This window comes from Bombus fervidus, chromosome 12, assembly GCF_041682495.2.
Source record: "Bombus fervidus isolate BK054 chromosome 12, iyBomFerv1, whole genome shotgun sequence".
Classification (NCBI taxonomy): Eukaryota; Metazoa; Arthropoda; class Insecta; order Hymenoptera; family Apidae; genus Bombus; species Bombus fervidus.
The window spans coordinates 7062749-7088451 of NC_091528.1; the positions used below are offsets into that span (position 1 = coordinate 7062749).

At 38.9% G+C, this 25703-nt stretch overlaps 1 protein-coding gene across 9 annotated transcripts in view; it reads left to right on the plus strand.

The window, feature by feature from the left end:
- The window catches only part of LOC139993232 (uncharacterized), a 45152-nt gene extending 19721 nt beyond the window's left edge, over positions 1–25431 (plus strand). For 5 of the 9 annotated variants that reach the window (XM_072014754.1, XM_072014756.1, XM_072014759.1 and 2 more), the window contains 6 exons: positions 1109–2043; positions 2950–3180; positions 9766–9891; positions 15312–15506; positions 20722–21015; positions 23391–25431. In XM_072014754.1, the coding sequence (XP_071870855.1) occupies positions 1740–2043; positions 2950–3180; positions 9766–9891; positions 15312–15506; positions 20722–21015; positions 23391–23734 (1494 nt within the window). In that variant the 5' untranslated portion in view covers positions 1109–1739 and the 3' untranslated portion in view covers positions 23735–25431. The remainder of the gene's footprint in view (positions 1–1108; positions 2044–2949; positions 3181–9765; positions 9892–15311; positions 15507–20721; positions 21016–23390) is intronic. The other 4 variants (XM_072014760.1, XM_072014761.1, XM_072014762.1 and 1 more) reach the window with 4 other exon arrangements.
- The last annotated feature ends 272 nt before the right edge of the window (positions 25432–25703 follow it).

A 25703-nucleotide genomic window follows, 5' to 3' on the forward strand; every position in this document is an offset into this window, starting at 1 on the left:
TTTCCGTACCAGCTTCTCGTTTCGCGTTTTATCAGCGGCGACGCGATCGGTTCAGGGTGTATCGCGTCGGTTCGAAGCTCGATCGAGCCGATTGAAGGGCTCCAGGCGAGATAAAGGCTCTTGCTAGCCGTCGTTAAATGGATTAGAAGCGGAAGGGTTGGTCGCACCGGCGACGGCACTCCACCCTCTGCCTCGAGACTCTCCTGGGACCAACCCTTTCTCCCACAGTTTTTGATCACGCTAACTGGTCTCGATCCTGCCCTTTTCGAAGCGATGCTATTTCCCGAGTCTCTGCCATTTGACTTTGACCATGGTAAAATGTACGAATTTTGGTTTGAATGTTGGCGGGTGCAGATAAAATGATTGGGGAGGTTACAGATGGTCTTGGGAGGTCTGGGAATGTTTTATTCTTGAACGGTGTAAAGATAGAGACTTGAACGAGTTGCCAAGTATAGTTTCATATCTTAAATATAATGCTACAACCGAACTTAAATGTTATCACACGTAACGCAATTTTTAATACAGTAGAATTTCGTTTATATAAACTCTATTTATCTGTATCAAATTTTAGGCCTACTTAATTACAATCATAGATAACGGGGAGAACTTCATTAAAGTATAAGAAGTTGAAAATATGTGTCTTCCGTGTTTGGCATTAGAAATGCAGGAAATCTGGAGGATGAAGAGATGATTATTTTCTAAGCAGCTTCTTTTCTGTGTTTTTTGTTACATTTCTAAATCGTTTGTTTTGAATTCATTTTATTACATGGACCAACGCTTAGAATTGTTTCTAACATCTCCTTCTCTGTATATCCTAGTCTAGAATTTTATAGAAATCTTCTTTGACCTTTGATCAGTATATCGCGGTGTAAAAATATTAGTCAGTTGGTATTTAAATTAATTAATGTCCTTTCAATATTCTTTTCGTGTTATTCTTCGTAGAGATTATTAAAATATGTAAATTGTTGTGTTCAAAATTATAGAATCCATGAAAGTAGTAACTTACAAAATTCACATCATAGACAAATTATAATAACTACGGGACAATTGTCTTTTTTCCCTAAGAATCTCTATTATCTACCTTTGACCTGAATTTTCTTGGTTACAGGTGAAACCAGGAGATTGAAATTTGTCTTAGATGCTTCTGGTGATTGCATTAATCAACGCGTGAGTCTTCGTTACCGCAAGATAAAATTCCCTGTAAATAGTGTTTCTTGAAGAGTGGGCCGCTGGAAACAAAACTTAACAAGCTTCAAAGTCCAAAAAATTAAGGAATCTCAAGATCACATCCAAAGAAATCAGCTTGGAAGATCCTCGACTCACACCATTAGAAATTATCTTAAAGTTTTCATCCGCAAGGATCATCGAACTTTTTAAAAACTACCAAAATCTTCCAAAATCTCCCATAATCTTCCACAAACTCTTCAACGTCATTATCGACGCAAAATTTCCGAAAGAAGTACGGAAGTACTCGAAGAAAGAACAACACGAGTATATATACAAAGAATTCTTCAAGATTGCCAAATGCTATTCTGAGCTGGCCGTTAAATTAAAATCTTCGAGAGAAGAGGGTGTATCAAAGTAATCGGAGAAAGAATCGTCGAGCGTCGGGCAGCGCCATGTCAGGTCGCGAAGCCTGACCCAGGAAGAGACGTACCGGGTGAGGATCCTCGTAAGAGCCGAGAAGTTCCAGCAGTGAACCGAATGGAAGGATGTATCATCCGGCGTTCTGACTGCCTATGGATATATTCGGCCGTTGCAACGGCGGCGGTGGCGGAAGCACGGTATCCGGAAGCGGCGCTGGCTCGGTGAGGGGGTCCAGCAACGAGTCCAGCTGTGGAACAGCGAGTGCTCCCAGCGAGAGCGGCGGAACCAGCGACAGGATGCAGTTGACAGGAGCCTCGGCTCCTGGCGCTGCCGCCTCGCCGGAGTCGGGTGTTTCTCCTTTGACCGATGCTTACACCAAGATGACCAGCGACATCCTGGCCGAGAGAACCCTCGGTGACTTCGTCAGCGAGCACCCTGGAGAACTCGTTCGGACAGGTATACGCGAGAAACGATCGGTATACTGTGGATTTTTACGCCTTTATGGGAATCTTTACCACACACCGTGTCTTCGTTTACGTGCATTTTTATCGAACTAATTTTTTCTGCACTAGAATCTTCTACTATATATCAAACGCGTTGAATGATTTTGTTTTGAAAAGTGAAACCTACATTGTATCTTATTCTGTTTACTCTAGTTTTAGTATATAAAACAGGCTTTATTTTGTATAAAAATTGAGTTTAATAGAAAAGTAGGTGGATAGAGAGACAAGTTATTGATTAGGAAAATGTGTAAATATAGGTGGAGTCGCATACTGGGCCGAAATTGTTAATTGGAGTTTTCTGTTATGTGATCAACTTGTCTATTATTCGGATCGTTAACGATCTAGGTAAATGTTCTGTCACACAGATAATAGAACCTAAGTAGGTTTTGTATCTTTAAATTTCCCGTAAATGCATAAACATCCGCAGTATTCTGTTAGAATTCGCTCGTATCTGTGCTCTTAATGATAGATTGTAACATGTAAAATGTTTGATGCTTAACGATTCGTATCATTTAATCCTAAAAGGGACACAAAATACGCGTTTACGTAAATGTTAGAAAGATTCAAATTATGTGTGAAAGACAGAGTTTCAAGTTTTCAAAGAAAAAGGGACAGAAAGGCAAGATTCAAAGAGTTAACAAATTTTATATATCACAGTCTACATGTATAACTACATATAAAGTTAGTTATCAAATAGACAGATAATAGAGAAACTTTTCAATCGAAAAATATCTTCGTACATGTCGTTTAACCATAGTTAGGAAATTAATTAATATAGATATACGGGAGGCGATAGACGTCTGAGAATGTTATGTCCCTAGTTTAGTTGCGAGGTCAGGTATATTTAATTCCATTACAGGGTCCCCCCACTTGGTCTGCAGCGTATTGCCAGCTCACTGGAGGTCCAACAAGACTCTTCCAGTAGCCTTCAAGGTGGTGGCTCTAGGCGAGGTCGGCGATGGCACTTTGGTCACTGTTCGTGCTGGTAACGACGAGAACTGCTGTGCTGAGCTGAGAAACTCGACCGCTCTGATGAAGAACCAGGTGGCCAAGTTCAATGATCTTAGGTTCGTCGGGAGAAGCGGCAGAGGTGAGTCTTTGATCCAACTAATTTTTAAAACTCTTTCCCTTTGACAAAACGTCAAATGCAAACGACCTTTTTCCTCATAAAATTTGAATATAGGAGATATTTTCACAAATTTACCTACAAAAATATCATACGTCAAGCGATCAAGAGAACAATCTTTTCAAGCTACAGTCCCGTTAAAAAAAAAGTACCAGGCTGCAAGTCACATTATCTTCCTTTTCCAAAATATATTTCCATAGTTGTTCACGGTAACACTATGCAATAGCCAAAGCGTTCTCAAGAAAAAATAGCAAAAGCAATCGATAAATATTAATAGTCTTTGCAAAATGAAACACCAAAAACTATAAGTCCTGACGATTGTCCGTAGAAAATTTGAAAATACGAATTCATTCACGAGAACTTGATGCACCAATCAAACAACATCTTCGAGAAAAAGGTATAAAATACTCCTGCAAACTCTATATAGCCTCCCTCTAAAATTCAAATTCAAAGTATACTTCCCTTCTCACGAGAATATTCTGCGACAGTCAAACAGACTTCGCAAGAAGAGCCACGTAACTCGTGAAATTAGTTCGCAACGAATCCGCCCCTTTCTTCTTCATTCACTAAACTACGGAGTTGTTGATCTTCGCGTTGACACGCTGCGTTACGGGAAGAAAACTGTGGAGGAGGGGTTTGGCGGGAAGGAAGCTCAAAGAATTCGGCCACGTAGTAAGGGTAGGTCGCGGACGCCTTCGCGACGACCCTCGTTTTTCCTCGAGGAAAAGAGTCCTCTCGTAAGCGGCCGCGACGACCTCGAAAATTGGACGTTTCGCAGGGGTTGCCGAGTCGTTGATTGGTGTGCCAACCGAACTCGAGGAGACGACGACGTCGTCTTGGGGTGGGTAATGGGTTTTATTTGTCCGCACCACCGCCGAGCAACCTCCTCTTTACTTTCCTCCGTCGAAGTCTCGCCCCCTGAGAACAGGCTCGTTTCGCGCGGAAACGATGAGAAGGGGCTTGAAAAGAGCCGACGCCCCTGGAAACAGGGACGGCCGATATTAATTGAGGTTTCACTTGGATTTTAATTAACGTTATTAGGGTTGTTTCGTGCCTGCCGATTAGGTAACTCCTTTGACCTACTTCGAACATCTCTGTGAAAATCTTTGGTGTTTTGCTTTTTGGTTGTGCGGTATATTGGATATTGAAACAGATTCTTTCTATCGAAAGATTTTATTCTTTTCAATTAGCACACATGTTACACGGATTACATGGAGGTTTGAGGTTGCAAAATATCCTTTTTATTATTTATATTTTATATAAGATTATATTCCGAACTACTTGTTTTTAATGTGTTCTTGTTTTACTTTATTAGAAATGTTCTTTCATAGAAAAAAGGAGCGTGTCATGGAGAATTTTGCTATTATATTTTTAAATAGAAGTATTTTCCGAGGAGTCACTGCGGTTATATTAAGATATATTGAAATAATTGAATATCAAGTTATAATTATATTCCGACGTATTGTTAACGTGACTTCTTTGCCTTATTAAAAACGTTTCCTTCGTGTAAATGCTGAGAGTGACAGGTTGTTTGATTACTATAGAAACAGATGACGTCTTCTCGCATGCAGACATTTTTCTCACGGATGAATGATAGAGTTAATTGCTATGATCCTTTTCCAACGTCTCAACTGTCAATGACTATATATTCTTATTGTTAGTCGCAGTTAAGATAGTTTATTTTGTATTGAAATCGCAAGACGAATGGTAGAATAGATTTAAAGGCTGAATTAGGGATGAAAATAGGGGCAGGGAGGACGTTCGAAACCATGAAATACCCGAATTTTCTATCCGACAACGAGGGGGTTGAATCCACCCTCGAGCTCACAGAAGCGCGCCAGTCATTTGTCTGGGATTAGCTCTCAATTGTTTTCGTCGAGCGCGGAATTAACATAAGCTAGGATGAAGAATGTAAGAGAAGTGTCTCTCGTCAGGATTCCTGCGACTCCCTGGCTCCTTGAATATTCCCTGGGAGAACCGATGCGCGCCAAACTCTCCAGCGAATCCCTAATGATCCTACCGTTTGTCGAACTCGAAAACATTCCTCTGTATGCATGTGACGGAAAGGTTAGCTTTCATTCTGTTTCCGGAAGGTTCGAAAACTATTTTGCAATGGAAACGTCAACAGAATTCTTTCCTTTAACAATCATGAATATTCCTTTGTATGCCTGTAATAGAAATTTTAGGTTTCGTTCTCTTTCTAGAAGAATTGGAAATTATTATGGAGCGGAAACGACGAAGATAAATTTCTTGGAAGAAATCGTCCAAAAAATTACGACACGTATTCTATGGTGTTTAAAATTAAGTAAATTTGTACAAGATCTGACGAGACTCCGTCGCTAGATACATAGGTTTATTCGCGAGTGGAAAGTTGAAGGGTATCCGTCTGCTCGTAGGGCTGAAACTATAAGCACCCAAATGATCTATCTCGTTACAGAGCTTAGGGTTGAAGGGGGTGGAAACGATCCAGACCTTGCCGCGATAGAGCTGGCATTGCAGACGAACGTGCGGGAACAGGGCCATAGCTTATCATCGATATTACAAGATTCTGGCGCGACGTGTTCTGGTTTCTTCGAATCTAGACTATTTTAAGAAAATGGAAAATTAGGAAGAGCATGGTAGAACTGTCATCTGTAATACGTATGAAATTTAGCTCGTATTACAAACAGTTTTATTGATATCACTTTTTGGTACGCTTTTAATCATCATCTTACACGAATAGAGAATTCTGATTGCTAATAATTTTCTTAATAATCCGCATTAATTATTCCGTTTATGCGAGATTGTCAGGTATTCTAGTACCTATGAATCATTACGTGTAACGAACGCTCGATACTCAATAAACTTTGCTGTTAGTACTCGCTCACGTTAGTCTCAGTTTCACTAAGAGAATAGTATCTGTTAAAAGTTTTAAATGATACAATTCCAATAATTATATGCAATTATATAATATTCCGCAAAAGTTTGTACACAATGTACGCATATTTATATATTTTGCAATTTCGTCGGATTAGAAGCAAAACGGTGATTTTGAAGGAAAGGTGGACCGGTTTTCGCTGACGGCAGTTCATCCTGACCATAATCAATTCGTTATCAGCGTACAATAGCACATTTGCGATTCGTTTGGGAAAATTGAAATTAATTAGTTAGCTCGACAACGGCCCCGCAACAATCTACACCGTTCTGCTAACCGTGTACACGTACGGTTCACATTTTCTCTGAGAATCGTATGTTAACGAACATTATCAGGAAATCGATCTCTACGCACTTCTGCCTATCATTTTTTTTTTTTTTTTTCACTTACATTCATCCACACTCGGCACCAGTTCAGTTTAACTCTTTAATGTTTATCACATTCAATTCTTTACTTGTTTAGAGCAGTTTCTTCCATTCCATCGCACTAGCAATTGATACGTAAATTTCAGAAAAATTTCAGTTTCAATATTTAAAATTTCAATCTTGAAGCTTGCTCAGAATGATTAAAATTGTTTTATATTATGAGACACCGTTAGCTCCTGATATAACAACGAGAGATTGAGAAAATATCATGTATTTTAAGTCCAGCAAGAGAATTCGTTTAAATTGAAACTGTTAACTCAATTTCTCTATTGCAGTTAACTAGATTCCTAGAAACGAGTATCTAGCAATAAATATAGTAGCGAATTAAAAATATTTCAAAATTGATACTTTAGGAATCGCGAAGAAACCGCGAACACTGTTGCGATTTGATTTTTGATAAGGACGACGCTCTTCGGCCAACGATTGGCATAACAGACTTGGTGGTGATTAAAATCGTTTGCGCTCTCGAAGGGATCGGTCGAGAAATTGTTTGAAAGGACGATCGTCTCGTTTGTAAAATCCGGTCACTACATTTATCCTTTAATTACTGCCTCTGCTCGCCAGTGAGGTTTCATTGGCTAACCTAGGCAGGTGTTACCTTACAGATGTCATCACGTTTAATGGAATTACAGAACAATTAAGTAAAATGTTGAACATATTGGTGACTAAATGTCATGTATACCTCATCCCTTTCTTTACAGATATACTACAAATTTAATAATAATAATATTTATACTAAACATTTTTTATCGTACTATCAACTTTTATCATACATTACACTCATTTATTTTGAAGTATATATTACATTTTCTCGTTGCGCTTATTAAATATAAACTCATTTTGTAAAACCATGCCTTTCTATGCTTCTTATTTTATAAACTCTCTTTCACCCACCTCTGTGTGTTAGGTCATTAATTGGATTATACATTAGCGAAACCAAAGACAAAGTCTCCGGAAAATTAGAATTTGAGTTGAGCTCGAAAGCGATATTCGTTGATTGAACATGAGATCGCAAATGACAGGGGATATCTTCGGAACCAGGCAAGGGATGTTTCGATAAAACGCTCGTTAAAGAGGGGACAAAGTTGCGTTAAAAAAAAGTGGTGCCACGCAGAACACGGTGGTTGCACACGCAGAGGTTCACCGCAATTCCACGTGCACCCTCTTTCACTCTTTCTCTCGCCCTCATCGTTTCTCACCCCGAGTGGATCGCTGATCGCGTGGCTTTTTCTATCCCACCCTTCCTGACGCTTCTACACGATTCTAAAAGTGAATCACTGTTATCCGCCATACGAGTTCACACAACTCCTATCACGCTATCGCATCTAATTCCTTTATAAATAGCAAACATTCCGCCAAAGAGAAGAGAGAGACGACAAAGAAATAGAGAAGAATTATGGTTCGAATTACATTCAATGTCTCGCCGTGATTATTTCATACTTATCGTTAGTAAGTTACATTCAAAGGATATCCATGATTTAGTCATATTATTGTAAATTTTTCCAATCAATAACGTGATTATCTCCTTGTTACATATATTTCTATGTAATTAAATTTTGATACGAAATAATTCGATTTTATATTATTCTGCAATTGTTTCGCTATTGTTTCATACAACCGCGATTTTAGGTAGGATTGCAAAGGATTCATAGAGGAGTTAGGATAATGTCTTAAATTTTTAATAAAACAAATGGAATACGAAACTTACGTACAGTATCTGTCTGGAAAAATGGTGGAGTTTCTATGAATGGATTTTACGATATTCACCAATGATTTCATTGATTATTAACAATATTATCGAATTTTGGCAAGTTACAAATTAGAGATTAGATTAGAGATTAGAGATTACATAGTTCTTTCCTATGAACTTATGATTTTACAACAGACTGGACAATCACCTGATTCGAAACTCGTAGAATTAAACTAGAAAAGAATAAAACTTTACAAACTCTGACCCGGAATTTATGAAGACAGATTCGTGACTTGTAAAATTTCACCGATAATATTAATTCGTAGTCATAACTTCCAAATGGCAGTAACAACTAGATAGAATACATGCAGTAGATAGAACTCACGTAACAACTTACAAAGATGTAGACTTATTATTTTTCAAACAGACTGCTACGTACTCTAAGTCATAAAATTTTCGTTCTGCGAATTCGAGGAAATGCTTTGCAACTAGTTGAAACTTCTTTCTTTAGACGACTGTAAGATTATTACTCCTGGTGAAAGGAGGAAAGAAAGGGAGAAAGTATCGGGGGAATAATGGCGAGTGTCGAGCGTGGCCACACGGTGGTTCACCACGCGAGCTTCTCGTTTTCGAGCGGGGAATCCCGTCAGTTTGTTGCAAGTCACGGCATCCTCTATGGCCGAGCCCTGGCAAACCTTTTCACCCAACTGAAGTTAGTGGTCTCACGGGCAACCCTGCACACGTAGGTATCACCCTTGGTGCCAGTCGCCGTGGAACCATTAAAGGTCACCCCTAATAACTTCGCCCCTTCTTTCTTTCCACGTCCTACGATTCTCGATGAGCAATTCCCCGCCACCCAAGTTCGATTTTCAAACCGGTTCATTTACCATTCGGTCGTTGTAATTTAGAGAACGAGTTATTTGGAACAGGGAAAAACTATCATGTTTCTGTTTAGAAATTAGAAAACAACTCTGTGTATTTAATTTTTTTTTTTTTTTTCAGTAAAGAACTTCATTATCGAAGTTTGTAGCTTTTTGAGAATTGTGTTGTGGTAGATTATGAGAGATTCGGAAGAGGTTAGATTATTATAAATGTTATTATGAATTTTAAATAACATTATTTTGTAAAATACGACAAAATACTTTGTGCGTATCTGACGATAACGATGTCTTGAATCAAAGAGAAAGTGAAAGAGGTACAGAGCAAAAATTTATCAGCTGCCCTTAAACTTTTACGAGTTATTCGGAGTAACGAGGGATGTTTTTTCGTCGTTAGGTCCCTAATAGGCTTTTTAACATAACTGGACTCAACCATCCCCATAGGACGATCGTGTTGGCTGGTCACCATCACCGTCGACGACGCCCTCGATACATTACCGACGGTTAATTTGGTTACTACCAGAGTTTCGGTCGGCCAGCCACGTTTGCGAACTTCTGTTTCAACCTATAATGATGAAAAAAAAAAAAGACGACAAAATATGACGCGACGAAAACTAACATTTTTGTATCTCGTGGTTTCAGGGAAGAGCTTCACGTTGACCATCACCGTGTCCACGACGCCACCGCAAGTTGCCACGTACACGAAGGCCATTAAAGTAACTGTGGATGGGCCGCGAGAACCGCGATCCAAGACCAGTGAGTATCACTGTAAGCATTGCTGTTCTTATTTATTATTTAAATTACACTCCATTAGTGCTAACATCGGGCATTGAGGTGTTTTATCGATCTTTTTACGAGAAATAGTTGTATCGGTTTATTGGAAATTATTTCTTGATACTTCGAGCTATCCGCGATCCTTAAAATAATTTTTAATTCAAGAGCAAATAGTACTTTTCGCTACTAGCAATTTATTCAACCATTTTCAAACCTATCGGTCAACGATTTAATAACCTCTTCACCTGATTCTTCAAAGTGACTTGTAAAAAAGTGACTTATTTACGAGTGTCAGGTTAAATTTTTCTTAATTTCAGTGTTAACGTTTATGTGTTACGATTAATTCACGATTTAAGGGAAGGTTTAAGCTTCTGAAAAGCGTGTGGACGTCAAAATCCACAGTCGCGTGCAAATCTAAATTTCCCCTGATCTCATAAACCTTCAACCTATTACCACCAGCTATCTCGAAACTTTGCACAATTTTTTCAACTTTTCGCAATGTTGCGACGCGCCATTCCCATAGCTCGTGAAAAAGATTGGAGATTTGGTGCAGGTCGCGTAACTCGCTCCGACGGGAGGCGTCGAAAGCCGCAAGTTGGAAATGGCCCGGAGGCGGCGGTGCGGTTCGCTCGTCGGGCTAAGTTTCGCGCAATTGCCATTATTTATAACCGCGGCCGGCCGCCATAACATTGATAAAGGGCTGCGGCGTTTAGCCGCGGAGATATTGTGCGTCGCCTGCGAAGTTTGCCGTCTCGTTGAAAGAGGAACTGCCGACCAGCCGCCTCCTCCTTCGAATGCAACGCGTTCGCTGCCTTCCAGACGCACAATTACCACCCCTAGCCGTCGGTTATTTCGTGGCGACGTGTGTCAGCTTCCTCGTTCCTTCGGAACGTTTGCCCAACCTTACACGCTGAATGGAACCGGTATTATGTCAGAGAATCGAAATTTACCGACCCCTTCGCTGTTTGTAAATCTACGCCCAGACGCAAGCCACCGAGATTGAGCTATCGAAGTTGCAAGGGATGTGAAAAGAGAGGGGATCGTCGGTTATCGATGGATGTTTCATTAGGATTTACGAGCTTTTGGAACTTCTTCCTGTGTGTTTGCATTTTTTCTTTTTTTTTTTTTTTTTGTTCTTTTCCTTCTAGTTTCCTTTTCTGTTTTCTTTTAGGCTTTTTAGTGGAACGTTAGTTCCGTACGATTGCACATCGCATTCGTTGGGGAATATAAGACTATTTTGCCCGTTTGTCTCTTGTAAAACGTGTCTTTACTTTAATCCACAAAGAGCCAAAAAATAGTTTATGGAAATGTCGTAAATACTTAAATTTCTTTAAATTTCATCAAACTGCAGATTTTAGATGGAAGAAACACGGTACCTAATGAAAAGAATATTATAGAAAACCTTGGAATTCTATTTCACAGCTACAATTACAACAATAGTTAGGATTATTTCAATATACCTACATGTACTTTTCCTTTTATGTGGAAACTATTTTACAATAACATTTCTAATAAAGCATTCCTACAAAATATGGACAGTATATAGAGTATAGAGGATTCCTAGCGCTATTAAGTGCTAGACTTCTTTTGTATCTACAAAGCGAATTCATACTCTAAGCCAATTCTTGCAAGCATTTGCACTCTTTACACGTCGAAAATAGCTGATGTAACATTGTTTTATATTTATCGTGCACATCCGTTCGCCTGTTCGGACCACCCACGAAATCGCCATAAAATACCTTAAATTCGTGTATCGCAAAGTGTACGCGGAGATTATCAAAGGTTCGTAGTTCATCGACTTAAATACATAAATTTTATTTGGATTATTAGAAACTTTATGGCAATTTAGATGGCCGTAATAGAGAATACTATAAAATAAGCGGCGCGTTGCATCTGTTAGAAACAAAATGTTTTCTCCGAAATAAAGGGACCTAGTCGAAGGGACGCGGCTCGAGATAAAAGGGTTACGTGTTGTGGGTGGTCGATCGGCGTTTCTTTAAACCGACCGCTTCCTCGTCTTTGACACGCTCCCTAATTTTATTACGTCTACATCCTCCGACACCGGTGAAACGAATTCAGAGACACGAGTATTAACTCTTTTTGGTTTCGTTCCCTAAATTAAGAATTATTAGTTCTTTGTAGTTTCATGGAGGATCAGACTCGACGTTTTATCTCATTCGATTCTTCTCAGTTCTAATAAATACAAACTTTTGTGTTTTAAATGAGCGTAGAAGAAATATTTCATAGTAGATATGTTTATTGGTTATCAAAATGTAAAAATTCATAGGAATTATGAACAGATGTTGAAAGCCGAAGTATTACTATACCGGAAATATATATAGTACCAACCTCGACAATGATTTTTCCAGGAAGCTGTAGAGTTAAGAATATTTAACTTAATCGACTCGTAATAGTAAGATATTCTATTCGTACAACGAATGAATGCTACAATGAACAGTTTCCGATATTAAATCAAGGTTTTTAACGAGGAAAGCAAATGCTAGAAAATCACAATTTATCTCACTTAAAATCACTATTTTAAATTTACCTTAGAATTTGTCACTGGTTGTATCATCATCTTACTATCGATGAACCGATGAAAGTGAGTCGTTTCTTTCTTCAAAATTGAATATTAAATACCTATCTGTATAACGAAATTAAATAATCGATAAAAATTGAAGTTGATCGGACTTCTGACAAACTCGTACGATACCCACACAAGATTCACCCTCCATCCCCCTTCTCGAAAGGGCTATAAACAAATTTCGTATCCTTGCCGTGAATCATTGAACCCTTCTTTCGCTCGACCAGCAATATATCAGCCCTATGAATTCTATCCGGGGTCCTAGAAGGAAGAGGCAGATCCGATGGCGGAACGAACGCGGCGGCTCGTTCGAACTCGAGGCGGGCGCCGCTCGAGGGTCGTAATTAATTAAACAAGCAATTCATTACACATTCTACCCTCGTCCCATAGCCAAAGGTGGCCGCCACAGAAAGAGGATGCAGGGCCAAGGAAATTGATCGAGAGTACGAGAACGAGAGAGATAGAGTCTGTCAGTGGCGCGAAGGTCGCCTCTGGCGGAAGTTGGAAACCCGAAATCCCGAGTTGCGCACACACCTTTCATCGGAGCGATCCGCTTTTGTTAGAAAATAGCACGAAATGGCCGGCCCCCGTGTCGTCTCCGACGTGTCGAGAGGGTCGATCGGGGGCGACGGAACGAAATGAGAAGCTGTCGCAGCCAGCTGCTAACTCTCGAGAAATTCCCTGGCAGTCGCCGGTCGCAACGCGTAAAGGGGTGTCCGATGAAATCGATAGTAACGAGTCTGGAGAAGGTCCGAGTCACTTGCGAAATCCTCGTGGAAAAATCTGTTGCGGCCGCTGAACGCTTTGAAGTGGCTCTTTGGATCAGGTCTGCTTGATTCTCCGATGAAGCGAGCTTTGTTGATCTTCATGGAGGCCGACGTCTTTTGTTTCTGGTTAAATCGATACTGATATCTTGGAGATGGTGTAAGAAAATTTAGTCCGATTTGACGAGGTCTGTGAAAGTAAATTGGCAAGATTCGTGGAAAGATCTGTAGCGATGATTAATCGCTTCGAAATGGGTCTTTGGATCGGGTCTGCTTGATGTTGGATGATGAAGGGAGGTTTGTCGAGCTTCTTGAAGATTGCAGTCCTTTGTTTCTGGTTAAATTCATAATGATACACTGGGGACGATGCGAGAAGGCACGAGAAAATTTGGTCAGGTTTGACAAGGTCCATGGAGGTAGATAGATAAGAATGTTATTTAGAAGAATGTCATAGTATGACAATATTAAGAAAGAGCTTTTCTATAGCATTGTACTATGTTTTTGTGTTTGCTATGCGCCATTACATCTTCAAATTTCCCATAAATGCATGAAAATTCGCGTATATCAGATTCCCACAAATTCTTCGAACTTTCTGCAATTTACGAAATCCTTGCAATTCTGTCCAACGTTTGACGTAAGGAAGTCGTCGGCAAATTTCTTCGTGTTGGAAGTTTCACTGCGTACGAAGGATGGTGTCGGTCGTTTAACGATAGATCTCGTTAGCCCTGGCCCCTGTTCCACCGTCGCGCCCCCATTGTGTCCCCGGGATCGTGCAGCGTACCCTATTCAGCAAACCGGCGGGAATTTCGGGTTGCCGAGTTAGAATTAGGGCTTCGATTGGATTATCAGGACGACGTGGGGATCTCTGTCCCTCGCTCCATCTCTCTCCCTCTCTCTCACTCTGTGCTCCCTCCTGGCTCTGGTCTCCGGTGCCTTCTCCCGTGGCGCCGGTGTTGGTTCGTAGATTTCGACGGTTCACGTAGGAAAGCCAGGTCCACGTGTGGTGCCAGACTGGCCTAACCTAACCTGACCATAGTAGCAGCAGCCTCGTCAGATAGCACACTCTCTCGCCTGTTGGGACGTCTTTAATTGGGTTGGCGACACCGTCCCGGTGAAATAAAATGAATCGCTGCCTCGACCTGTCTCCTCGACCTGTTCACCTCTTCCCTGTATTCGATTTTACTCGTTCGAAACTGTGAGCTCGTGTACCTAGCTCGTGCAAGATGATCGGAGAGAGAACACCGGTTGCCTAGGGAAATAAAAGCCGATAAATGAGAATTGAGGGACTTTTGAGAGTATGGACAGTGGGCACGCATTAGTGAAAAGCTGTTCTCTCTGTTTTCCCAGAGAGAGGGAAAGAGAGAGAGAGAGAAAGAGAGAGAGGGAATTTTGGTGTGGTCAGATCGAAGGTAGAATTTTGAAGCGTGATCTGAAGAAATTTCCGAGCTGAGGCGTAGTTCTGTTTGGTGAAATTTGATGAATTTAGTTAAGAATGGAAGGAGGAGGTTTCTTTCCCCTGAAGACTGCGTAGGATAGGCGAAGCGTTCTTTGGTGATGAATTTATGAAGCATAGGTTTTATTCTGTTTTAACTGTCTTGCATATCTTTTACATACGCATAACGACGAAGAAACGTATAATAGTTTCTTTCATATCTGAACGATGATGAATAATATTCCTTAAATCAAATAAATAAAATATTCCTTATTCGATCCTTTTATAAAATATAACTTCCGAGTCTGAATATTAGATAAATTCTAGTTTATTATCTCTAAAAAAATATCTATGTAACGAATTGCTTCCACTGACGCATAGAGTTTCATAAGTAACTGTAGTAAAGAGTAAATAATACAGAAGCGATATAATAAAGATTGTAATTGAAACAGAAATTTTAGTTCCTCGTCAAAGTTAGTCAGGATGAGGATTCGTTAAAGTTCATAAACGTTTTAATGGTATTTTGTTCAGTTTTTAACGAAGGATTCATATCTTTTAAATAAAAGACATCGAAGAGAAGAAGGATTGATGCGGTTACCGGAAGTCCAGTGGACAGGCGCACGGTTGATCGCAGTGTTGTCTCTTTTAGGGCAGCAGCAGCAGTTCCACGCGTTCGCGTTCGCCTCGCAAAGAGGTGGCCCGTTTTTCGCCTCGCCACTGGTGGATCCTCTGCAACCCTTGCCGAATCCCCTGCAGCCGCTGCCGAATCCATTGCAGCCACGAGATCCGTTGTCCTCCTTCAGGCACGCGATGCCAGCCAACTGTCAAAGTAAGTATTCGATCCGCTTATCTGCATGATGAATGTTGCTCCTCAGTCCCTGTCGCGTCATCTAATTCTAACTTTCATCTTAACTTTCCAGTTTTATTTTCTTTGAGTTTAATGCTCCTGATATTTGTAGTACTAATTATCGCTTCGCTAGGCGTATTTTCATTTAGGTATTGAGCAGACTTGATTGATAGAAGGATGCTTGCGATATGAAGCTTCCATCGCGTTTCGGTATTTCTATTTTGCAAATCGCTTTCCATAAAAGCTATTATGTAAATGTAGCCCTACGTCGTTTCTCAGATTTTTGTTAAAATTTCTCTTGCTAAGATGATTAGACATGTGGTTTGACCAGGCTCTAAATATTTTTAAAAGTAATCAAATCGAACAAATGGCTATAGGGATACGAGGAGGTTTTTCCGATGAAGGAAACTCTGTGATGGATTTAACCCTACGATAGTGTATGATAATAAAGTAATTGCCATATATACGAGCATTTACGTATTAATAACTTCGAATAATTAACAATTAATAAAAATTTAAATTAATTAAATTAACAAATAAGGAACCAAATTAATAATTTTCTAGATACAGTTTGCCATTTATTTACAATGTCCTCAAGGCAGCCTGACTAATTTTAATAGAGATTTGCAAGGAGGAACTTTAAATATCGTTTCATAAATGACGATTACAAACTAAATTCAACTTTCCATCCCTTCTGATTGATAAAGGGACGTGTGATTTCCTTTAATTTCTCATCTCGCTATATCCTTCACTAAAGAATGCATAGTCGTAATTCGATGATCATTGTGAGAATAATTGAATCGTTCTAAGAATAATCGAAAGATCTTTAAGAAAATATAAGCCTTCTCTCGATCTTCCATAACATCAATTCGATCTAAAAAATGAAATTTCATCAACAATATTCTAAGAAGCGACTGTCTGGAAGCTGGAAATATTTCCAAGCAGACGCTGCCCTCCTGGTCTCGAATACAGGAAGGGAGAAAGAGAAAGAGAGAGAGAGAGAGAGAGAGAAAGGTTTAGGCTTGCGAGAACTAGCTTCTCGACTCTAGAGGCGGAAACCACAAGCCTGTTCAAAGCTAGATTAAATATTATATTAAAGGGGTTGCCACGGGAGCGGCGGCTGCCTCGTCGAGGATGGTTCGTCGTTTTGGCCTGGTAACCCCCGCGTTCTCTCTACGTTTGCAACCGGATTCGCGAATTTCTATGTGAAACATCGCGCTTACAGTTTCATCCCCTTCCCGCCCTTGCCTCCTTTTCTCTCAGAAAATCTCACGTTCCACCAGGTATGGTCTCGCGGAAATAAAGCGAAATTTTTCAACCAAAGTTCGAGAGATTTTCATATGTTCGCGTATTTATCCGCGCAATTTATTATCTTCTCGCGGGAAGAAACCCGTGTGGAAAATATTCGGCGAAGATAGAGATAGAGAGTCGATTTAATGAGTCGCCTTCGGATCCAAAAGCGATAACGCGGCAAAATTCCTCGATAAAGTATCAAGCATGCCGGGTATTTCCTTTATTAACTTTTTTCCCCACATCGGACATCGATAATTCGCGTCGGCGTTTCTCTATCCACCCGTTGCTCCTCCATCTTTGCCGCGAATTTCGTGACATCCGCTGGCTGGTAACTTTCGTCGATTAACGCCGTCCAGTGCTCCGTAGACTTTTTACTAGCTCATAGTAGATCTTCTATATAACTTGATGTTTCATTATGCCAATTGTAAAGACTACTCTTATCTATGTTTGTCTTTGTCCAAGAAAGAGGATGGATATCCCAGTGTTATTAATTTCAGTACACCATATCTCAGTATCTTTTTTTAGACAATATATTCGTATTGCAAAATTGCTACAACAGTATTTGTAATTATATGATTCAAGAGTTGGGTTTAATTAAATCATGAAGTTACATGGAACCTAAATTTTCATTCAACAATAAACGAAGGATATGGTACATTTCTCATATTATTGATTTGACGATGTTGTAAGTCATACTTTTGAAATTAATAACTGTTGTTTTTGTTACGAGCTCTTCAATTATTTACTGTACAGGTTTATAATATTAATAATCTTAGGGTGTTGAAATAAGATTTTGATGTTTCTCAATCGTACACTAACATTTTATAATACACGTTAGGACAAGAATCATCGCTCAAAAAACATTGTTCTAAGAAGAAATGTTAATTTGTATTTATTAGGTATATTGTAAAGTAGGTTGATCATTCCGCCGACAAATTATGCTCGTACGTTTACGACTTATAAATTGATGTGAAACGTATGCACATTTTAATCGTCAAAGTATAAACGATAAAGAATTCAATTGATAAATTGTTCTATTATAGACTGCACCTTAGACGTGTTACAGAATGTACAAGTGATAGATAGGAAAATTTGCAAGAGTTTTTCTTTTCTACCTAAATAATAATCTTACAAAAAGCTAAATAATAAATCTTCTTATATTTATAATAAAATAAAATTTGATATATTCAACGATGAAGACTTATTAATAAAAATATCGGTCGAAACGATATTTTCCTTCCAAAATATATGAACAACTTTCTGATCAATCTAATATTACCGTAAAACACCATCCCTAAATATCTCGAACTAATCGAAGAAAATGAAGATAGGAGATAGAATTGCCGCTAAATCGAAACTGCGAAATTAGCGTCGCGTTAATCAAAGGTTTCTCCTTACGTCGCGATATCAGCCCCAAAGGAAGCTTCCTTTCTCCCTTGGCCCGGTGAAAATTGAACGAACGATGTGAAAGCATGCTGGCTCGCGCTATTTAGGGTTAGCCTCTCGTCAACGACGGCCCAGTGGCGCTGGTCGAGCTCTCGGTTATTTGAGTTGGCCGGAGGTACGCGCGGGGGATGACCAACCCTTTGATCTCGAACGCGCCCTCCATCCCACCGTTTTCTGTCCGGCTGCACCCCTCGCGCTTCCAGAGCTTTCCGCCTTCAACCCCGTAACTCATTGGAAAATCTATCGGGTATGCTGCCTATATGCCGCAAAAATAAATCCAACCCCGAGGGGGCGCAAAAGAAGCTTCGATCCCCCGTGTATATTCCCCGGCAAACTAATTCGGATCGACGAATAATCTTCTCTCGTTCGAGCGTTTTCACTCTTTCGTTTCCTCTATATTTTTTACCTTTGCTACACGGCCTTTGTCAATTTTCAGACTATGATATTTACCTATACAAGGTGTCTTGTAAATGGGGTACAACTGGAAAGAGTATGATACCGCGTCACCGATATGGTTGCGTAAAAATTAACGTCGAGGATTTATTTCTGATAGAAGAAAAAAGTGAGTGGAAGATTAATTTCTAATAATGGAAATTTAGTTCCTTAATTGGGAGATTTAATGTAGACAATAGGAGTTTGTATTTGATAAAATGTGAAGTATTTTCAAGAATTTTTGAATTTAAAAGGTTTATATTTTAAGACGTTTAAAAAGTAAGTTTGGTTTTCGTGTATCATCAATACCAGTGATTTTATAATGCTTTTCCGTTATACATGAAGCGTATGATTCTTAGTAATTATGCTAATTCCGATAGATGATTCCCTGGTTAAACGTCTTCCATAAAGTTTCAGTAAATAAAATAAAATCATTAAACTTGTTCACTGTAAATATTTGCTTGGTATACCTTCACTTAACTGTTATATCGGAACTGAACAAATTAATATCTCTATTTACTACTTGTTATGCTTATTTTACCGTGTAATTGAGAACATACAATAAAACAGAATATTCACACACGGTAACTTTCATTGCTTTGTAATAAAAGGAATTTAATTTCATGGAAATTTATTACAAAGAACAGAATCGTGTATTCAATAGAATGTAAAATATTTTCCACAATTTCTGAAGTAATAACATTTGTCTTTATGAAATTTCCTCTTTCTTTGTGTCCTCTAACATTCAATACGTATATGTAAGTACAGGTATTAATTTATAACGAAGTTAATTAAATCCAGGTATAATTATGTGCACGCTTAGATATCCAAAATGAATTTTCATAGTTAAGATGTTCGAAATGAATTTTTTTCAAAAGTAATAGCTCGCGGAATCGTCCGATTTATATTTGGCTTTACGTTTTTCGTCGTTATATCGATGCGATTATTTGGCTTCCTGTTACCTGGTTCGCTGCAAATGGATTTGCTTGGAAGATATTTAAGTTTGGCCTCGCTCGCCTTTGTGCTTCGCTCTTTTATCAGCTTTGCGTTATGTTTTCGATCGAAACGGGGCTTGGACTAGTTGGAGAAAGTGTACTATATTATGGCACCGCTTCTTACAAGTTCGTAAATGCTCCTCTGTTGGCTTGCGCTCCTCGTTTGCTGGCTGCTTTCAATGTGTTTTCCTGCTGTGCTAAGTACCCCCCTTTTCAATTCAAGTTCTATTTGTGTTAGTATAAAGTACTACGGTTTGTTTCTTGATCATTTAACTTGGACCTTTGAGAACTTCAAACTTTGAACAACAAACATTCAATAAGAATGAGTGTTTTAACATAAAACTCGTCGAATTCTTCGTAAAATCATATTATCATAAAATCGTCATGATCATAAAATTCAATATGCTCATAAGAAAAATTATTCTTACTTTATCTCTCGATTTCATTTCTGATAAAAAGGATAATTGTTAATCCTTTCAGTGCTCGGATATCCGACGTCGTTTATGAATATTGCTTACATCGGTGTTGAAATTACACAAAACCAAAAATGCAAAGTCCTTAAAGTTATTTATTATATATCTTTCGTATATCAATCGTTAATCACATACGTTAGAAACAATAGATTATATTCTTTATATATACACACAAAATATTAAATCACAATAAACACAAACGTTTTATCATCATCTCTCCTGTGACACACATATTCTCTATAGATAAATATTATTACACCATCGATTCGTTCACAAACCTGTAATAGACATTCAAGAAATACGTGGTGTTATCATTTTTCATTCGAGTTGAACGTTCAAAAACGTACAAAAATTTAAACAAAGATATAGCTCGAATTAAATTGTCAAAAGAACTTGTCCCTATTTACATATTCGTCGCCCTAAATGGTTTCGTAGCGTTGAAAGGATTAACTAATCATTTGATTTGCCTCGATCATAAACGAAGGACGCGTTAGTCGAGATGGCCGAAAAGGATCAAAAATCGCAATTGTGATATACGAACGAGCATGATCTCCTCAGACATGTCCCAGTTCGGTCTGACTGCAAGCAATTCATGGGGATACGGAAGCACGGCTGGCTACGCTGGTTATCTTCCCGGCCCTTTGTCGTCGTGCGCGGCACAAGCGTCGTTCCCACCCCCGCCACCGCCACCTCCACCACCACCCCCGTCGTCCTCGTCGTTGGCGTCTTTCGCGGGCGCCGCGTCTATGAACACGCCAACGGCGCCCGATTCGACAGCGGGATCCACTGTTACTTCCGGTACCGGTGCAGGATCCACGGCACAGCAGGATGCGTTCTCAGCGGTATCATCCCGTAAGTCTTCAGTTCTCTCTTTCTCTCCCTCTCTCCCTCTCATCAGAAGATGTTTTACGTCCTCCTCTCGCGTAATTGATTCATCATTGATGCGTCGTTTTAACAGCACGGGAATTCCTTTGAATTCATTGATATTATCGTAGTACAGCGTGCTACTTTGAGAAACGTGGAACGTCGTGTTAAATCGATTTTTGAACTTGATTTTAGAGGGTTTAAGAAGTATTAGCATGGCGGTTCGTTTCAGAAAAAACATCTATTTATAAATGTAATTTTTGGATTAAATTTTTACAAATCACAGTCAGTGTTTTTAAAGTAGTTTTTCTGCACAAATGATATTCTCAATCTTTGTCTCGTTTCTTGAGTCATTGCCAGAGGTCTTTATTTCGAAGTAATTTCATTTGACTGATCGTGATTTTTCGAATCTTTTTATTTGTATGATGAAACCTTTCAAATAATTTTTGATCTTGGAGAATAGAAAGAAGCTAAGAGACTAGCTGCCAATACGATTTGCCTTGCAGCTAAAGATTCTTTAGAAGCAATAGCACGATATACTGATCAAACTATTATTTATTTGATGAGTTATTTTGTACTAATTAAACTGATTGATTAAGACTTTCTATTGAAATTATTAATTCAAGGTATAAAGTAAGAATTTTAGCAGGTATTTTTCATATTTTGCAACAAATTAATGACAAAATCTTCACAGTTTGTTTTAATTATATGTTATACTTTGCATTTGATAGGTTTATTTCATTTACAACGGATAGTTGTTCAAACGTACGTGAACCAAACGCACGCTTACTTCCTGTCAAACTATCGTATTAATAGTTGATCGTCCGATGTTTACAGTACGCACTACAGTGCATTTGTAATCGATATTGTAGCGTTACGCAATCAGCGACAATCAATGGAATTAGTTTCACCATAACGTCATCAACTTTTCCAACAATTGCAAACAGAATAGACGAAACTCAGTCTGAAAAAATTCAAACGTGCGTCTCCGCAGTTTGAAAATCAAAGTACCTATAGGATGAAAAAAAAAAAAAAACCTATAGGATAAATCAGAAAGAGATGAACCATCGGTTTAAATAGTCGAATTACGTCATCATTATCACTGAGACTATCGGGAACGAAACTGATCTACTTGTCTTTTTATTAATGTGTTAACTTAATTACGCTAGTATACACGATTAACGTTAAATTCTTAAGAAACAAATGATTTACCTTCGTACATTCATTCGTCGCAAGAAAATGGTAAAAAGATTAGGTGATAGATTCTAACCCATAAGCCCAAAATAAAGATTAATATACCTAATTGTAGCAGAAAAAATCAAACCTGCTATCATCTCCGAGACAGCGAAAACCATGCTCTATAAAACGCACTTTGTTTTAAGTCGATATTTCGATCGGTTGCCGAGATACAGGGCCCGAAAGCTGCTTAGCCAATACACGCGGGGAAGATGAATGGGCCAGTCATTGCCATGACCTATATTTTTTCCTGGAAATGCGTACGCGCGATAGTAAATAGTAAAAAAGCCGCTGACTCGGTGTCTGCACTGACCAGCGCACGTGACGGGAGCTTGTGATAGGTCAGTGACGAGGTGCGAGCGAGAGGTCCGAGCGTACGACAAGGACAAACGTAGCGAGATATTAAAAATTATCTTGCGCTTCCAACAACGATATCTCGGGAACCGAACGTCCGATCGACGTGAAACAAAACTGCATTTACAGGGGAACTTCCCAAGTATATCATCGTGTTGAATTTGTTAAGAAATTTGTATTATTTCTGTTCCGATAATTGATTGAATTTCTAGTAATTTCAGTAGGGTCTTTCGGGACTCTTCAGGGTTTATTATGATATATATGGGATACTTTGGAGTAATATTAGTTATGTTTTATGTCTTTTGGTTAAAGAAAAGTGTCACAAGCGTTTCACCGCGATGGTTTCGTTTAGAGATTTTTATTAATTTCGTTATAACGATTAATTTCATTTTTAGTAATTGCAATACGGATTATTGAAATGTTTGAGGCTTACGGAAGTTAGTATGAGTTAGTTTGGAGTAATATCTCGTGTATTTATGTGTTTTCTATTTATGAATAATTACACCTGTTCTTACCATCATCCTCATCAAACTAAAAAATTAAACTACAGAGGACAATCTCTCTTTCCCTACAAAGATAACGGTCTCAAGCTTTAAAATCTCATACTTAATTAACAATTCATTATTACCGTCGTAGTCTTTCATCAATAATAAATCCATCAATTATTTTAAACTGTGTGCTTCGAAAATTCCCATTGTGATTCTATATTCTCACCATCACTCTCGTTAAAAATTAAACCACAAAAGCGAATTTCTCTTTTCCCCCGAAAACAGTGGTGCCAGACTCGACGACGACGGGTCAATCGGATCCCTTGGACCCTCTGAGCAGCCTAATGTCGGGGACACCGAGTCAGAGGTACCAGGACTACGTGTCTCCCAGGTCCTTATCGACGGACTCGAGTACCACGGAGAGTCCTGTGCACGAGGAGCAAGGCTTCGGCCAAAATTACGGCAACTACTTCCCAACGCCCGGCGTCCTGCCCAGCATCCTCTATTCCCAATTATACGGGAATCAGTTTCAGAATTCGGAGAGCCCCGAGCAGAGAGCAGTGGCGGACAGTTGCAGCGTCAGACAGGAAGAAGTCAGACCGGACAACAACGTCTGGAGGCCTTACTGAGAGCCAGACGAATCGTTCCCGTGATAATTCTGATTTTAGAACTTTTCTCTCGTCGACTGTCGTGGACGATAACGTTGAGATGAGCAAACTGTGATCGGTGAAGATGGACGAGGTGTTGGTCTCGAACAAGCGAACGAAACTAGTTATTAGTGGGCATTAAAAAAAAAAAAAAAAAAAAAAAAAGGGAAATCAAACAAGAGAGAACAATCCGGTGCATGTTCGAGGATGACGAAGAAATTTGCCTGGCAGCGATTGCCAGGAAATTTGGTTTTTCTTCTTTGATTTTTCGATTGGTTCTGTTTTCCTATCTTTTTTCGTTTGGCTGGTTATGTCTCGACGAATCGAAAATCTGTAGAGAGGGGCTGATTTGTAATTTACCGAGTGTGTGATGAGTGAACGTGCTACTGCTGGCCCACGGTGATGGTGACGATGATGATGATGTATATAGAAACATTGTACATAGATAGAGCATTGTCGTTTCATCGAGTCATTCATCACTGTCGACGGACTGTGCGACGTGTGACGACTTGTACCGGGTATTTGCCGGATGCTTGGTCGAGCTCCGGATTATCCTGCACTCTGCTTGTCTCGCAGATGAGAAATTGGATATCTCGTCTATGACTTTTCAAACTTTTTAGCTTGGTTAGGTCCATCTTAGGTTATGCGATTTTTGTGTAAGTGTGTTCATATTGCTTTTCATCTTTTTTCCAGCGATATTGGGATACGAATTTTTAATTAATGGTATATGCAATATAGCGTCTACGAATTTCGAATCGAACAATTTCTGAGTGTTCGTAGTTTTAAAATTGTTTACTTCGGTTCTTTTACAGTTCGAACTTTTTTCTGTCTCCTCTTTTTTCTTTTTGTTACAATATTAGGACACGGATATTGGAATAATTTTGGGCTAATAGCATAATTAATGCAAAAAGTGTTATCTATGAATTCGACAGTATTTCAAAGGAAAAAATAATTTTTTAATTTTCTTGAAATTCTTTAATATACACATATCATTGTCGATCTCTAAAGTGAAAATGTTAACACCAAGCGGATTAAAGTCGATGTTTGACCGTAGATAAAAGTTCTCAGTGCAAAGATTAAAGTCTTCTTTCATCTTCAAGATAAGCAGATTTTCTATAACTCGACCAATTATCAAATACACTCAGTGTAACTTTTATTCCTTTCGATTATGTTTTCATAGTATAACGCGATTTGATCGATTTGACTGCGGGCTCGTGTGCAATATCGTCGATTCGCGATTCTCGCAGAAATTTCATTGCGATGCGTCGGACGAGAATCGAGTATCGACGGAGAGTCAAGAGGATAAGAATATATCGATTCGTATCTCACGAACGAAGGAGAAAAATCTCGCGATTCAACGAAAGAGAAAGAAGCTCCTCGCTTTCACATCGAAATTCCCCTCCATGAAATGGAACGCAAAAGAAAAGGTAAACGAAAGCTCGCGTTATAATGTTTGTATAAATATTATGACGCGATTAATCGATTAAACGTCGGTAACGATTTATTCGTTTTTTTTTTTTTCCTCTGAAAACCGACGACGTCTACATTCTGCCCCACCCCCTCAAAAAACAAAAAAAGAAAAAAAAAGAAAAAAAACGATGATTTCAGATATACATATCTACTGACCTATTGTTATCGTAGTTTTTGACCGAGTCGAAATAAAAGTGTATTTCAAAATACGATAGACCACTTGGGTGTTTTTTCCGGTCCACTTATATTGGTTCTCTTCCAAAATTTTTTGTTCGTTCTTTTGAAGATATTTTCTGGATGGTTCTTTATTTTGATACTTTAAAAAAATTTTTCAAATTTTCTTTACACAATTTTTACATTTAGATCTGTAAATATTAAACATAACTTTTAATAGTAGTTTCTTGTTTGGAGAAGTTTCTTTAGATTTAACGTTAATCTTTTTTTTGGATTTTTCTCTAGCATTCTTGACATGTTTCTGTAT